Source organism: Geotrypetes seraphini, chromosome 5 (assembly GCF_902459505.1).
Source record: "Geotrypetes seraphini chromosome 5, aGeoSer1.1, whole genome shotgun sequence".
In the NCBI taxonomy this organism is placed as follows: Eukaryota; Metazoa; Chordata; class Amphibia; order Gymnophiona; family Dermophiidae; genus Geotrypetes; species Geotrypetes seraphini.
The window spans coordinates 81791893-81807183 of NC_047088.1; the positions used below are offsets into that span (position 1 = coordinate 81791893).

Below are 15291 nucleotides of genomic sequence, written 5' to 3' on the forward strand. Positions count from 1 at the left end.
GTACACAGCAGAAAAATTAAAGTTACTGCCTAGACATGCACTCTCATCTGTTTCACCCATGGTTCGCTACCCGCTATGCAATCTTTAACACTGTTAATTTTCCTATCTTTAAACATATTGTATTAGCTCTCTAGGGAAGAGTTTTGTGATTTTATCATATGTATTGTATTGTACTGTGTACATGAGTCGCTAGAAAACAAGGTAAGCCCAATAATTAGTCGTTGTAAAGATTATATGACAGAGGCTAGGAGGCCCTTCCGAGAAGTATTTTCTGGCCTGTGACTTCTAGAAAACTGACAGCAAGTTAGGCAGTGGTCTCTGTAAACAGCAACATAATTATACAATGATATTAAATGTATGTTCCAACTTCAGGATTATTTTTAGTGATACTTCAGTACTGTATATATGAGAGCAGTTCGGTATATATGAGAGCAGTTTTGTTTGATGTATATTGACTCAGTGTAAGCCTTTGGAATAGCAGATTTTCACTGTAATTCTGACATCTGCAACTTGGTAAATAAAAAGGCACTTGAAGAGCCGGGGTGAGTCTCAGCAACGAAGACGCTTGTTTATATTGTTTTGTCTACCAATAAAGTACATTTTAGATAAGCCCACCACTGAGTGATTGACATCTTTTGCCTCAAGACTCCTTCATTTGGATATCAAGAGGGGCAATTTTTAGAACTGTGTGGCCAGGTGCAATGTTTACAGGTACTTTTGCTCATTGTGGATTTTGCACCAGTTCTGACATGTAAGGGCTCCTTTTACAAAGCCATGCTATCAATTCCTAGTGCAGCAAATGTGACAAAGCCCAAAGAAATTGAATGGGGTCTTAAGGCATCTGAGGCAATCAGAGCCTTAGGCCCCTCCCCATGCATCCCAAGATGCACCGGGAAGGGGAAAGCCTGCCATTATCCTAGGACAAGCAGGCAGCATATTCTTGACTGATGGGTGACGGCACTGACGGAGCCCCGATATGGACAATTTTAGAGTGATTGCACTCTAAGAACTTAGAAAGTTCTAGTTAGGTCGCACCGCGCGTGCGCGAGTGCCTTCCCGCCCGATGAAGGTGCGCGGTCCCCAGTTTCTTAGTTTCCGCGGAGCTAAGAAGACGCGTGTTTCCAACGGCTGTTGGACTCTCTTTTTTCGCCTTCCCGCTCGCAAATTTTTTCAGTGAATTTTCTTCACGTTTTATTGTTTTCTTATTTTCTTAAAAAAAAAAGTCTATTTTTTTCGACTTTTTTCGGTCGGCCCCGGCGGGGCCTGTTGGCACCATCGAAGCTTCGGGCTTCGATTTTGCTACGGCCGTTTTTCCCTTCATGCCCCCTTCACCGGGTTTTAAAAAGTGTCAGCGGTGTACACGCCCTATCTCTTTATCCGACCTGCACAAGTGGTGCCTTCAGTGTTTGGGTCCGGACCATAGGGCAGAAACGTGCACCTGCTGTAGTTCTCTTCAAAAGAGAACTTTGAAGAATCGACAAATTCAACAGCGGATTCTTTTCGGTGCCGCTATGAAAGTCCCACCGGCATCGACTCTGGCAACTTCCTCTAAATCGACACCGGTGGTTTCGACACCGCAAGATGTATCGTCGGTGTCGCACCCTGTATGTAAGCTGGCTAAGAAGCCATCCCCTACTGTTCTTGGCCCGCCAGTTGAACAAGCAGTGAGCCAAGTCCTGCTGACTGCGCGCTGGCCCCGCAAACGCTCCGCTCCCATAGAAGTCACTGCCTCTTCATCGGCATCGACTTCGCCTGAGCGTCGAGCTGCACCGCAGGTACCGAGCAAGAAAAAAGCGGTATCGGTGCCATCGGGACCGTCTCTGGATGAGCGTATAGCATCCATCCTTCAGGTCCATCTTAAGGAGCAATTACAACACCTGCTCCCGGCTCTACTAACTCCGAACCTTCCGGTGTCGGTTCCCACTGAGCCTGCGGTACCGATCGTCGACCAGCCTATGTTATCGGCATCGACGTTATCGGCACCGCTTAAATCTGCCTCTTCCATCTCCATGCCTATCTTATCGGCAGAGCCAAAGTCTCTTCGGCGTACGGCTCACTCGGCCTCTGATTCGGTACCGCTCTCTGACTCCCGTCCCGCTTTACAGTCACCGGGTACGGTGTCGATGCGTTCAGGCAAATCGGTCCGCAAAACCAGGCATACCGAATCCTCTACTCCTCTGTCTCAGGGCCGCCTTCCATCGGTATGGGACCCTGATTTATGGGATGACTCCGATGATCCCCTCGGTACCGAGGAGGATTTTTCATCGGATGAGGTTGACCCATCGGTACAGGATCCTGCTAGTAAGCCAGAGCACTCTTCCTTCACTAAATTTCTAAGGGAGATGTCAGACACCCTTTTTCTCCCCTTGGAGTCTGATTCTAAGAAGTCCAAAGCATTCCTAGAGGCTTTGGACTTTGACCAACCTCCCAAAGAATTTTTAAAGTTACCCCTTCATGATATATTAAGGGAAACTTTCTACAAAAATCTGGAAACTCCTCTCACTATTCCAGGAGCTCCAAGGAAATTGGAATCACTTTATAAAGCTATTCCTATCCCAGGGTTTGACAAACCTCAGCTTCCACATGAATCTGTGCTGGTGGAGTCAACCCTAAAGAAATCGGCAGGCTCTAGTGTGTATACCTCTGTCCCTCCTGGCAGAGAGGGCAAGGCCATGGACAAATTTGGTAAACGACTTTACCAAAATGCTATGTTGGCCAACCGTTCAGGTAACTATGCGTTTCACTTCTCTTTTTACCTGAAACATCTTATCCAGCAGATGGCCACTTTTCAGAAATATATTCCTGACCGTAAGCTCTCTGCTTTTCAACAATGCACTGCTAGTCTCTTGCAGCTCAGGAAGTTTATGGTCCGTTCCATCTATGACACTTTTGAACTGACATCCCGAGCTACTTCTATGTCTGTGGCGATGAGACGACTGGCATGGCTTCGCGTCTCAGACCTTGATGTGAACCACCAGGACCGCCTTGCCAATGCTCCCTGCCTGGGTGATGAGTTGTTTGGAGACTCTCTGGATACCACCACTCAGAAGCTTTCTGCTCATGAGACGAGGTGGGATACTTTATTGAAAAACAAAAAGACACCCCCTCCTCCTCGTCCTTTTAGGCAGCAGACGTTGTATCAGAGGCGCTTTTCTGCTCGACCTATTCAGCCTCATCCTCCTCAGCCTCGGAGGCAACGGCAACAGCAACAACAGGCTCGTCAACAACAGCCGCCTGCCATGAAGCCTGTTACTCAGCCTAAATCGACTCAGCCCTTTTGACTCGCTTCTCCAGGGCATTGCCAGTCTTCCTCCCTCATGTCCTCTTCCTCAGCCTATAGGAGGTCGACTAAACATTTTTCTGACTCGATGGGAAGTTATCACCACCGACCAGTGGGTGCTCTCTATCATAGCCCACGGCTACTCCCTCAATTTTCAGACTCCTCCGCCGTTAGGCCTGCCAAAAGAGTCTGCTTCCAACAAGTCTCAGTCCCTCCTTCTAGCTCAAGAGGTTCAATCCCTCCTTCTCCTCAACGCCATCGAAGAAGTTCCTCCAGATCAGCGAGGTCAGGGATTTTACTCCCGGTACTTCCTAGTTCCCAAAAAGACCGGAGACCTCAGACCTATATTAGATCTCATAGATCTCAACAAATGTTTGGTCAAGGAGAAGTTCAAAATGCTCTCTCTTGCCACCCTCTACCCTCTTCTCTCTCAGGGCGACTGGCTATGCTCCCTTGATCTCAAAGAGGCTTACACACATATTCCTATCCATCTGACGTCCAGGCAATATCTGCGCTTTCTCATCAATCACAATCATTATCAGTACAAGGTGCTACCCTTCGGTCTGGCCTCCTCTCCCAGGGTATTCACCAAGTGTCTGATTGTGGTAGTGGCCTATCTCCGCTCTCACAGTTTTCAAGTCTTCCCTTACTTGGACGACTGGCTAATCAAGGCTCACTCTCCTCAGGCGGTTCTGCTTGCCACCAACCAGACCATTCACTTCCTTCGACTCTTGGGTTTCGAAATCAATCTACCCAAGTCACATCTCATTCCAACCCAGCGACTCCAATTCATTGGAGCCATTCTGGACACTGTTCTGATGAGGGCATTTCTTCCACCCAACCGCCTTCAGACCATCCTTCTTCTCTGTCGGCAGGTGTTTCAACATATGACCATCTCTGCCAATCACATGATGGTGCTCTTGGGGCACATGGCTTCCACAGTACATGTCACCCCCTTTCGCACGTCTCCATCTCCATACTCCTCAGTGTCCGTAGCTACTCAGTGGTCTCAAGCGACGGATCCTTGCTCACAACACATATCTGTGACCTCGTCTCTTCAACAGTCGCTTCTTTGGTGGTTGACATCTTCAAATCTATCCAGAGGTCTACTGTTCCATCTACCTCCTCATCACTTCGTGATCACCACAGACGCATCCCCTTATGCCTGGGAAGCTCACTTGAACGACTTCCAAACTCAGGGGTTTTGGACTGCTCAGGAAAAGAAACACCACATCAATTTCCTGGAACTACGAGCGATGTTTTATGCCCTCAAGGCATTTCAACATCTTCTCTTTCCTCAAGTACTTCTCATTTGCACAGACAATCAAGTTGCAATGTACTACATCAACAAACAGGGAGGGACGGGCTCTCGCCTGTTGTGTCAGGAAGCCCAACGGATTTGGTCTTGGGCGACAGCTCGCTATTTATTCCTGAAAGCTGTCTACATTCAGGGGGAACAGAATTCCTTAGAAGACAATCTCAGCAGAATTCTCCAACCTCACGAATGGACTCTCGACCCCTTCACTCTCCAATCCATTTTCGCTCAATGGGGCACTCCTCAAGTGGACCTTTTTGCAGCTCCTCACAATCATCAGCTGCCGCTGTTTTGTTCCAGACTCTACTCTCCTCACCGTCTGGCACCCGATGCATTTCTCCTGGATTGGACCAATCTCTTCCTATATGCATTTCCTCCTCTACCGCTCATGCTGCGAACACTGTTCAAGCTCAGGAGGAACAAGCCACCATGATTCTCATCGCTCCACGGTGGCCCAGGCAACATTGGTTCTCCCTTCTACTTCAACTCAGTTCCAGGGAACCCATACTTCTTCCACTGTTTCCTTCTCTGCTTACTCAGCATCAGCAGACCCTACTGCATCCCAACTTACAGTCTCTGCACCTGACAGCTTGGTATCTCTCGGGCTGACTTCGGCTCACTCACTCCTTTCTCAGCCTGTCCGTTCTATCATTGATGCTTCCAGGAAACCGGCCACTCTTCAGTGTTATCAACAGAAGTGGTCTCGGTTTTCTTCCTGGTGCCTCTTACATCACCATAATCCCATGTCTCTAGCAGTGGGACTGGTGTTGGACTATCTTCTTTTCTTGTCTGACTCTGGCCTTAAATCTACTTCTATCAGAGTTCATCTTAGTGCCATTGCTGCCTTTCATGAGCCAATTCATGGAAAACCCCTCTCGGCTCATCCTTTGGTTTCTAGGTTCATGAGGGGCCTTTTCAATGTGAAGCCACCTCTCAAGCCCCCTCCTGTTGTCTGGGATCTCAATGTGGTTCTTTCTGCTTTAATGAAACTTCCTTTTGAACCTTTGGCCACAGCGCATTTCAAATTTCTTACTTGGAAAGTGGTTTTCCTTATAGCTCTCACTTCTGCCAGGAGGGTCAGTGAACTGCATGCACTAGTGGCCGATCCACCTTTCACTGTTTTTCATCATGATAAGGTGGTCCTTCGTACACATCCAAAGTTTCTCCCTAAGGTTGTGTCTGACTTTCATCTTAATCAGTCCATTGTCCTACCTGTCTTTTTTCCGAAGCCTCATTCTCATCCAGGTGAACAGGCTTTGCATACCTTGGACTGTAAACGTGCTTTGGCTTACTATCTTGAACGCACTAAACCTCACAGATCATCCCCTCAACTGTTTTTGTCCTTTGATCCTAACAAGTTGGGATCTGATCAGGTCTTCAACTGGTTCCAGGGGTTCCTAAGAAACAGATCCTACAAGGTTTTCAAAAACAATGCTTTCTCATACAGCTGGGACAACACCTGTGGGGTCCCTCAGGGCTCCCCCCTGTCACCCACCCTGTTTAATATCTACCTGGCCTCCCTAGGTAACCTCCTACACAACCTCAAACTCAAATTCTTTATATATGCAGATGATATCACAATTGCCATCCCTCTAACCAATTTCTCACAAGAACTACTTAACCACATCACAAATATTCTTAACCAGATTGAACTTTGGATGCTCTCGTTCAGACTGAAACTCAATCCCGACAAAACAAAATTCTTCCTAGCCACCCCCAATGACAAAATAAAAAAACTCTACTATTCAATTGAAAGGAATTACTTTCCCTCTTGAACCCACCCTAAAAATTCTGGGAGTCACTCTGGACAAAAATTTATCCTTAGAAAACCACACTGAACACTTGGTCAAGAAAAGCTTCTCCGCACTATGGAAACTACGCACAATAAAAAAATACTTCGACGACTCCGCTTTCCACCTACTGGTTCAATCTTCCATCCTCAGCACTCTTGACTACTGCAACATCATTTACCTAAACGCCACAAAGAAAACCACCAGGAGATTAAAAATAATCCAAAACACTGCCGTGCACCTCATCTTCGGCCTAAAGAAATGGGAACATGTCACCCCCTTCTACCACCAACTACACTGGCTGCCATTCGATTCAAGAGTCCTTTTCAAATTCACATGCTTCTGCTACAAATCGGTTAATGGTGCTACTCCAAGCTACATCAACCCCCACTTTAACCTCTATCACACCAACAAGAAATCCCGTAGAACTCAACTGTTCGCCTTCCCCTCGCTAAAACTCTGTCACTATAAAAGATTCATAGACAAAACCTTCGCCTACCAAGCAGCCAAGCTCAACACATGGCTGGCCCAAATGATACTTGAGGCCCCCTCCTACTTCGACTTCAGAAAATCTCTCAAAACTTACCTTTTCAGCAAACAAGACCCCTAGCGGCCCCACCCGCTCACATTTTCCTCTCCCCCCCTGCTCTCACCCCCCCCCCCCCCGTTACAGCTCCTCTCTTCCCCGTCTTCAACAACCTCCCTCCATCCTCTGTCAATTTCGGTTTTACTTGTTACTGAATTGTTTTATTTGTTTGTAAATCTGCTTGAAAACGTAGATCCTTTTATAATTGATGTAAACCGCCTAGAACTCGCCGGGTATGGCGGTATATAAAAAATAAAATTATTATTATTATTATTATCCTGTATCTAAACGCACTCTATCCAGTTGGCTTGCTGCTTGCGTTTCATTCTGTTATGCTCAGTCGGGCCTGACACTGGAAGGTTCTGTCACGGGCCACAAAGTTAGAGCTATGGCAGCATCTATAGCTTTTCTCCGCTCCACTTCCATTGAGGAAATCTGCAAGCTGCTACTTGGTCCTCAGTTCATACTTTTACATCTCACTATTGTCTGGATGCATTCTCCAGACGGGATGGACACTTCGGCCAATCTGTTTTACAAAATTTGTTTTCCTAATGGCCAACCTTCCCTCCATCCCTCTTTTTGTTAGCTTGGAGGTCACCCATCAGTCAAGAATATGCTGCCTGCTTGTCCTGGGATAAAGCACAGTTACTTACCGTAACAGGTGTTATCCAGGGACAGCAGGCAGATATTCTTGCGTCCCTCCCACCTCCCCGGGTTGGCTTCTTAGCTGGCTTATACTAACTGGGGACCGCGTGCCTTCGTCGGGCGGGAAGGCACTCGCGCACGCGCGGTGCGGCCTAACTAGAACTTTCTAAGTTCTTAGAGTGCAATCACTCTAAAATTGTCCGTACCGGGGCTCCGTCGGTGCCGTCACCCATCAGTCAAGAATATCTGCCTGCTGTCCCTGGATAATACCTGTTACGGTAAGTAACTGTGCTTTTTGGAGTGGCAGACCTGTGATCAGTAGGGACTGGGCATCCCTCCTGCTGTCTACTGCATCAATAAGTATTGGGGAGGTTCAGCGAATGTGGGGGGCATCCGGTGGCAGAAGGGAGTGGGCATCCCTCCTGATTTTTTTATAGGAAGAGGAGTGGGGGAGGGGTCAGTTTAGAGGGGTCCTGGTGGGGGGGAGGGGTCAGTTCAGCGGCAGGAGGGAGTGGACATCCCTCCTATTGATTTTGGCTGGCACAGGGAGTGGGGGTTCATGTCAGGAGTGAGAAGGCATCCCTTCTGCCAATTTTTTTGGTACTGGGGTCATCGGGGGAGGGGGAGACCGGTATGGCACAGTATTTATTTTTTATGGGCACATCTTTGCCCTTAGAAAAAAACAAAGAAAAAAAAACAGGTTACTGACAGGTCTAGATCGAATGTCTAGTTTTAATATTAATGACCTCATCTGCATGCCAGAATCAGAGAATGTAGGACTGCAGGAGAAACCACGCGATGAGCCTGTTTAGAGCATCGGGTCAGCAAAGTTGAAGGTGTTGACTTTGGCATTTAATTTTCATATAGGTTAGGCCCGCTTTATTTGGCAGACCGGTTAGTTTCATTATATACTGAATCTGAATTTACAATCGGCACAGGAAGTTTTGTTGAATCCCCACCGTCAGAGAAGCACAATTGCAGTTTACTAGTTCAAGAGCATTCTCAGTGGTAACCTTGATCTTATGGTTGGAAGCTGTAGGGAAGGGGCAGAGCAGTGTTAAGCACTGGTGAGGGTGCTGAGGGGAGGAGGTTTGAAGTTTGTTCTGTACAATTATGGTTTAACTATTGTGTTACTTTATTTTTTTATGTTATAAATGTCCTTGAGTTATTTTATAGGGGTAATTCATAAATTTAAAAAAATTACAGTAAATTCTATTGCTTAACTGATAACTATGGTGCACCATTCTGTGGTGAGCCCTGATGTGAGGGCACTATAAATCAAACAATGCTCTGAAGATTCTGTGCTATAGTGCTCCAGCAATTACAGGAATTGTACTGCCCTGAACAAGGAGCGGGCTTTTGGTTAAATATTGCACTGTAATTTAGGAGAAGATCTGGAATGAGAGTTGAATACTGACTTTGTCACCCTGGGAAAGTCCTCTCTCTCCATGCAGTTGAAAACAGTCTGTCATTTAGCTTTCCTTGTCATCAACGTAAATTATTCACACATCCCCCTTGTCCAGTGTGGCACTCAGTTTCTGTCAGGGCAGTGGCTACAGCTTTGGAATGGCCTAATGTATTACCCAAATGGAGTAGCAATTCTATAAATTGGTGCCAAGATTTAGGTGCCCCAATGCCATGTGCTTAGCATCAATATTATAACTGTTTCTTGCCACCAAGATGTCATTATACAGTAGAATACTAGCATAAGTCAGAACATAAGACTATAAGAGTTGCCATACTGGGACATACCAAAGGTCCATCAAGCCCAGTATCCTATTTCCATCAATTGCCAACCCAGGTCCCAAGTACCTAGCTAGATCCCAAGTAATAAAACAGATTTTATGCTTCTTATCCTAAGAATAAGCAGTGGATTTCCCCAATAATGTCTTATGGACTTTTGTTTTAAGAAATTAGCCAAACCTTTTTTAAACCCTGCTATGCTAACAGTTATTACCACATTCTTCGGCAACAAATTCCAGAGTCTAATTGCACATTGTGTGAAGAAATATTTTCTCCAGTTTGTTTTAAATCTACTACTTAGTAGCTTCATCGCCTTGGCGCATCTAAAATTAGGTACCAACAGTTACACCATGCCAATGGCAGTTGTAACAACTGGCACCTAATTGTGCCCTGAAATTATATGCATATTCCATAGAAACACCCATAACCTGCCCTTAACTCACCCATGTTTTACCCCCTCTTTGCACTTTAGGACTAAGCCATGTTGGCACATATGTTACAGAATAGTGACTAGCACTTATGTGTGTAATTACCAATTACTAGTGCCAATCAAGTATGCAAGTGCTGTTGTTCTTTAACTTATGTGCACAATTGGCACCTGTTTCAGGTGCCAGTTTACAGAATTTCCTTTTTTAGTGTCTCCACCTGAAATTCACAAGGAATGTTATGAGTGGCCTTATCTAGATAAGACAAAGACATGTATATTAATAAACATGGGCTTCCCTCCCTCTCCACTTCTTCAGAGATGGCACAGACTCTGACCAGCATAAGCGAGAGGAAGATTTCTATTACACCGAGGTCCAAGTGAAAGAAGAGTCAGAGATAGAGCCCTGCAGAAGCCCTGGCATAGCGACTGCTGCCCCAGCATCTGTCATACAGCAAGCACCCGCCAGGCCCAAGGCACCTGTAGCAGAGCTGCTGCCAATAGAGCCCCTGCAGCCCAGCACCCTCAGCCACTCGGCCCCCAGCTCCTTCTGGCACATTCAGGCAGATCATGCATATCAGGTAGGTACTTTTGTCCTTTGTATTTTATGTATACCTTTCAAACTCTTCTCCTTAGCCCTAACTTGAAAACACTTTATTTGCAAATCTGAATTGCTTCTTGAAGCTCTAGAAGTAAGAAATCTGTTTCTACCCTGCATCTTCACATTTGATGTAGCATCTGCTCTATAGGATGCTGCCTGCTAAAGGTGCCCCAAGGGACTCTAGTTGAACAATAAACAGCTCATAGAAACATAAACTCAGAGGAGCAAATTTCTATAAACAGCATCCCGATTGTAGGCTGCGGTAGGCATCCTACCGCTGTCTAATCAGTCAATTGGTATGCACGTTTAAAAAAAAAACATCCCTAGGCAAGCTGCCTATATTGTAGGCATCTTCACGAGCCTAGGGAGGCATGTAGGGCCACCTAAGCTCGCCCATGCTAGGTGTGGTTTCACCGGGAAGTGACCTTAGGCGAGTTTAGGCATCGCCCTAGGGCCATGATAGGCACCTGAAATGTAGGCCAGCAAAATGATGGGCTACTTTTCAATTAGACGGGGCTGCTGAGCTGATTGCGGCAAGAGAATCTCCCTGCCGCAATCAGTTTTTAGCAGCTGCGGTAGGGATCCCGTTTGTCTCCCCCACCCCCAGCAAAGATAACTGTTTCTACCCTGCATCTTCACATTTGGTGTAGCATCTGCTCTATAGGATGCTGCCTGCTAAAGGTGCCCCAAGGGATTCTAGTTGAACAATAAACAGCTCATAGAAACATAAACAGAGGAGCAAATTTCTATAAACAGCATCCCAACTGTAGGCTGCGGTATGCATTCTGGGATGCACTGGGAGTGGCCTAAGATTCTGATTGGCCAGATCCTTTAGCCCCACCCCCCCATGAGACAGATGTGATTCTATAATAGGAAGCCCGTGTGTGATTCTCAAAAGCTGCTTAGGCTGCTACTGAGACCAGGCATCCTATACAGAATCCAGCCCAGAATGTCTGTCTAATCAGCCTGTGTCATGTATATCATTCAGCATTCTAAAGTTTGAGCTTTATTGGAGCTATTGAATCCCCTCTCTGTCTTAAATGTGGTAGAGAGCCAGGAATACCAATTTAGGGTTCTTCTTAGGGGATATGTTTCCCAGAAACAGGCCTTCCATTTTGAATGTGCCATTATGCCCAAATGTCTTAAATGTCACCAGGTTGATAACTCTCTGGCGCATGGCTTGTACAAAGATTACTGCCTTTTGGCTAGACGCCTTATGTACCTCCAATCACAGGTGGGCTATACCCTCCTGGGTCAAGTTGAGGGGATTATCTTTCTTGCTAACGGTTATTTTTTTTTGGGGGGGGGGACAATCTGCTGGGGACAATCTACTCCTTAGTAAGGGTTAACACTATGGGGAAAGGGGGAAGTGACATCAGCGTACTGAATGGCAGCCTGAACACGGAGCTCCGTGTTGGCCAATCTCTATATTAAGCTGTTTTTGCATCCGGAACTGATTAAATCTTCGCTATTTGTTGATCTGCTACCTACCTATCCTGCAGTTGGTCATGCAGTTGGTTATGCACCATGCCTTGATTTCTCGAATGAAACTACAGAAGTTTGCCTTTCATCCTGGGCAGCCTCAAAGTGTAAGCATGGCATCTGAGACTGCAGTGCCCCACACAGATTCCTGTGGCCCTAATGCTGGAAGTGGCAGACACAAGTCCACACCCTAGTTAACTTGGGAGGCCCGAGAAGTGGAGGGTCACACTAACACACGAAAACAATTCTTGCTTACTTGGGAGGCTTATTTGGCATTTTAACTCCAAGAGAGCATAGTTTACTGTTAAATTCAGTTTCATAGAGAGATTGGATAGCAATGAACAGTTTATTTGAAGAAATACACTGCTGAAACTCTTTTTGATAGGGCAAAGGATAGATAGCATCACCTGGGGGCCATAAGAGTTCAGGCTCGCGGATGAGTTCTGCTTTTGAGGGTTTATCAGGATACTCTCACTTCTCCTGATAAGTTTTAAGGACTGGGGGGGGGGGATAGGGTGGGTGTAGGGACAGGGGGGTTATATAACTCTGTTCACTATCCAGGAAGCCTGTTTGTCTCACCAGATGCTATATTCTATCAATTACAGTAATATTTTTGGACATATACCTATTGAATGCCATTAATAAAAATTGTTTCTAATCTAAAGTTTTTTGAGCTTTAGAATCAGACACTCTCTAACTAGTCCTCTGTAACTACTTCATAACTGCCCTCTTCACTTTGCTGTAGTGCATAAGAAACACCATATTAGATCTGCTTCTCTCAAGTATTGACCAATTCATGTCAAACATTCCAAAAAATAGATCCATTCCTTCTTGCTCATACCCAGGGATAAGCACTGTTTTTCTCAAGTATATATGGCTAATAATGGTTCTCTAATTCTAGTTCTGCTCATAGCATTCACCACATCTTCTGGCAATGAATTCCACAGTTTGTGTTTGCCCAGTAGAAATAATTACATGAATAAAAATAATAAAATTCTATGATTTGTTTTAAAAGGTCTACCAATTAGCTCCATGGAGCATTCCCTAGTCCCAGCACTCTTAAAGGAGTAAATTAATGTTCTCTGATGGGTGTATGTGAAATAAACCTTATTCCTCTTAAGTACATGCCCTCACAGAGCCACTTAAGAGAGTTCTAGCTCTAGACTGCTTTATCCAGGAGAGGATGGCCTGAACTTAGCCCCCTCCACACACAAAAAAACCCCAAATTACCCTGCAGCACTGCCTCCCACTTAAATGCATTTTTCTATATAAAGTCAATGAGGTTCATGTACTCATAGCTTAATGCAGCCTTTTGGACTGTAAATATATGAATATAGTAACACTCTGCTTTGTTTCTAGTAGAGTGGACAGATCTGAATTTTCACCTTTTTTTCTCCATAGGAATAGGCTTTTTCTCTTATAGAGAATAGAGGTTAATTCCTGTTTCTGCCTCTATTCTATGAATTATTACTGGATTTTCCAGCAGAAAGACACACAGAAACATGTAACTCTCGAGCTCTGAGAAGACATTTTTGCCATTTTTTTAAAACAGGAAAATAAATCTAGATTTTACTTTTTCAAGTTAATATGTGAAAGTGGATGCTTAAGGAAGGGCTGGCCAATTTTTCCATCAGTTTTAAAATAATCTCCTGGGCATTCATGATCAAAAGTGACCAAACAGGAATATGGTTGATCCCTGTGTAATATGGCATTTAAGGAGTGTGTTATTATGTGTAGACTAAGTCTCTCTTCCCTGGTTTTTTTCCCCTTTGTGCAGGCCCTTCCCTCCATCCAGATTCCTGTCTCTCCACATATTTTCACAAGTATCAGCTGGGCTGCTGCAGCTCCCACCACACTCCCTCCTGCCCTATCTCCGGTAAGTATCTCTTTCCTTAGCCTTTGTTCTTCTCTACCTCCTTGAGTTCTGTAGTGCTGAGCATTTTTCCTAATGCACATTTTAATGCAATTGGAAAAGCTTTCTTGTACATAGTTTTGAAAAGAGAGATAATTTGGGAATGAGAGAGGTGGTAACCAATGAGAGGCCATTTATTAGAGAAAATACATCTTAGTGGTTCTAGTTCCTGCAACTTTATATCTATAATGGCAAAATGCACCCAGACAATAAACAAAATAAGCCAACATGTACACTAAAATGTAGTGGGGGTAGAGAGGGTTCTCCATACCTATGAACACTAGAGCCAAAAGAGCTTTCAGAAGCCAAAAAGAGAAATTTGATCGTTTCTCTCCCTTTGAGGGGCATAAAGCCCCACATAAAAACACACAGAATTTCATCCCAAAATTCAAAGGGATGAACTAAATAGATGACAAATTACACACAAAGCAATTGCATAAATGGAGCCTAAATTGGCTCATTTAAAAATCAGAAAATATTTTTCCTTATCCTGCTAGATTTGTCCAGTTAAATAAGTTTATCCCAGGACAAGCAGGCAGCATATTCTTAACGCATGGGTGACGTCACTGACAGAGCCCCGGTATGGACACTTTTAACTAGAAAGTTCTAGATGGACGCACCGCGCATGCGCGAGTGCCTTCCCGCCCAACGGAGGAGAGCGTGGTCCCCAGTTTCTTCGTTTCCGCGGAGCGAAGAAGACGCATGTGCTTTCAACGGCTGTTGAAATCTCTGTTTTTGCCTTCCCGCTCGCGCTATTTTCTTCCTTTTTTGTTCTTTTTCCTTCGGATTTCGTTTTTCGTTCTAACTTGCAAAAAAAAAAACTTTGTTTTTTCTTTATTTTTTGGGCCGGCCCCGGCGGGGCCTGTTGCCACCATACAGGCCTCCGGTTTTGATTTTGCGGAGGCCGTGTTCCCCTTCATGCCCCCTCAGCCGGGCTTTAAGAAGTGCCAGCGGTGTGCACGCCCGATATCTCTCACTGACCCGCACAATTGGTGCCTACAGTGCCTGGGTCCAGAGCATCGGGCTGACACCTGCACCCGCTGTGCTACTCTTAAAAAACGTACTTTGAAAAATAGACAGATCCAACAGAATATCCTTTTCGGTACCGGATCTGCCATGGAATCGGTCGCGCCGTCAACGGCGCCGCAAAAGTCGGCACCAACTACTTCGACGACGCCTGATCCTTCCTCGGGGTCGCTGGCACCAGGTAAGCCGGCTAAGAAGCCTTCCACTTCCCTTGAGCGCCCTCCTGCCACACCGGCGACGCCGGTCCTCCCGGCATCACGCCGACCCCGCAAACGCTCCGCCCCGATTTCGGTGAGTGCCTCGTCATCGGCATCCTCATCGCCGGGGCATGGAGCGGCACCTATGGTACCGACAAAGAAAAAAGCGGTACCGGTGCCCCCTCTGGACGACCGCATTGCGGCCATACTCCAAAGCCAATTGCAAGAGCAACTGCAACAGCAACTCCAGCACTTGTTGCCCGCAATTTTGGCCCCACTCCTTCCGGTAC

At 45.8% G+C, this 15291-nt stretch overlaps 1 protein-coding gene across 1 annotated transcript in view; it reads left to right on the forward strand.

Moving 5' to 3' along the window:
- The window catches only part of LOC117360467 (zinc finger protein 395-like), a 91200-nt gene that overhangs the window by 59568 nt on the left and 16341 nt on the right, over positions 1-15291 (forward strand). The window contains exons 7-8 of the mRNA XM_033944244.1: positions 10103-10364; positions 13644-13742. Coding sequence (XP_033800135.1) covers positions 10103-10364; positions 13644-13742 — 361 coding nt within the window. The remainder of the gene's footprint in view (positions 1-10102; positions 10365-13643; positions 13743-15291) is intronic.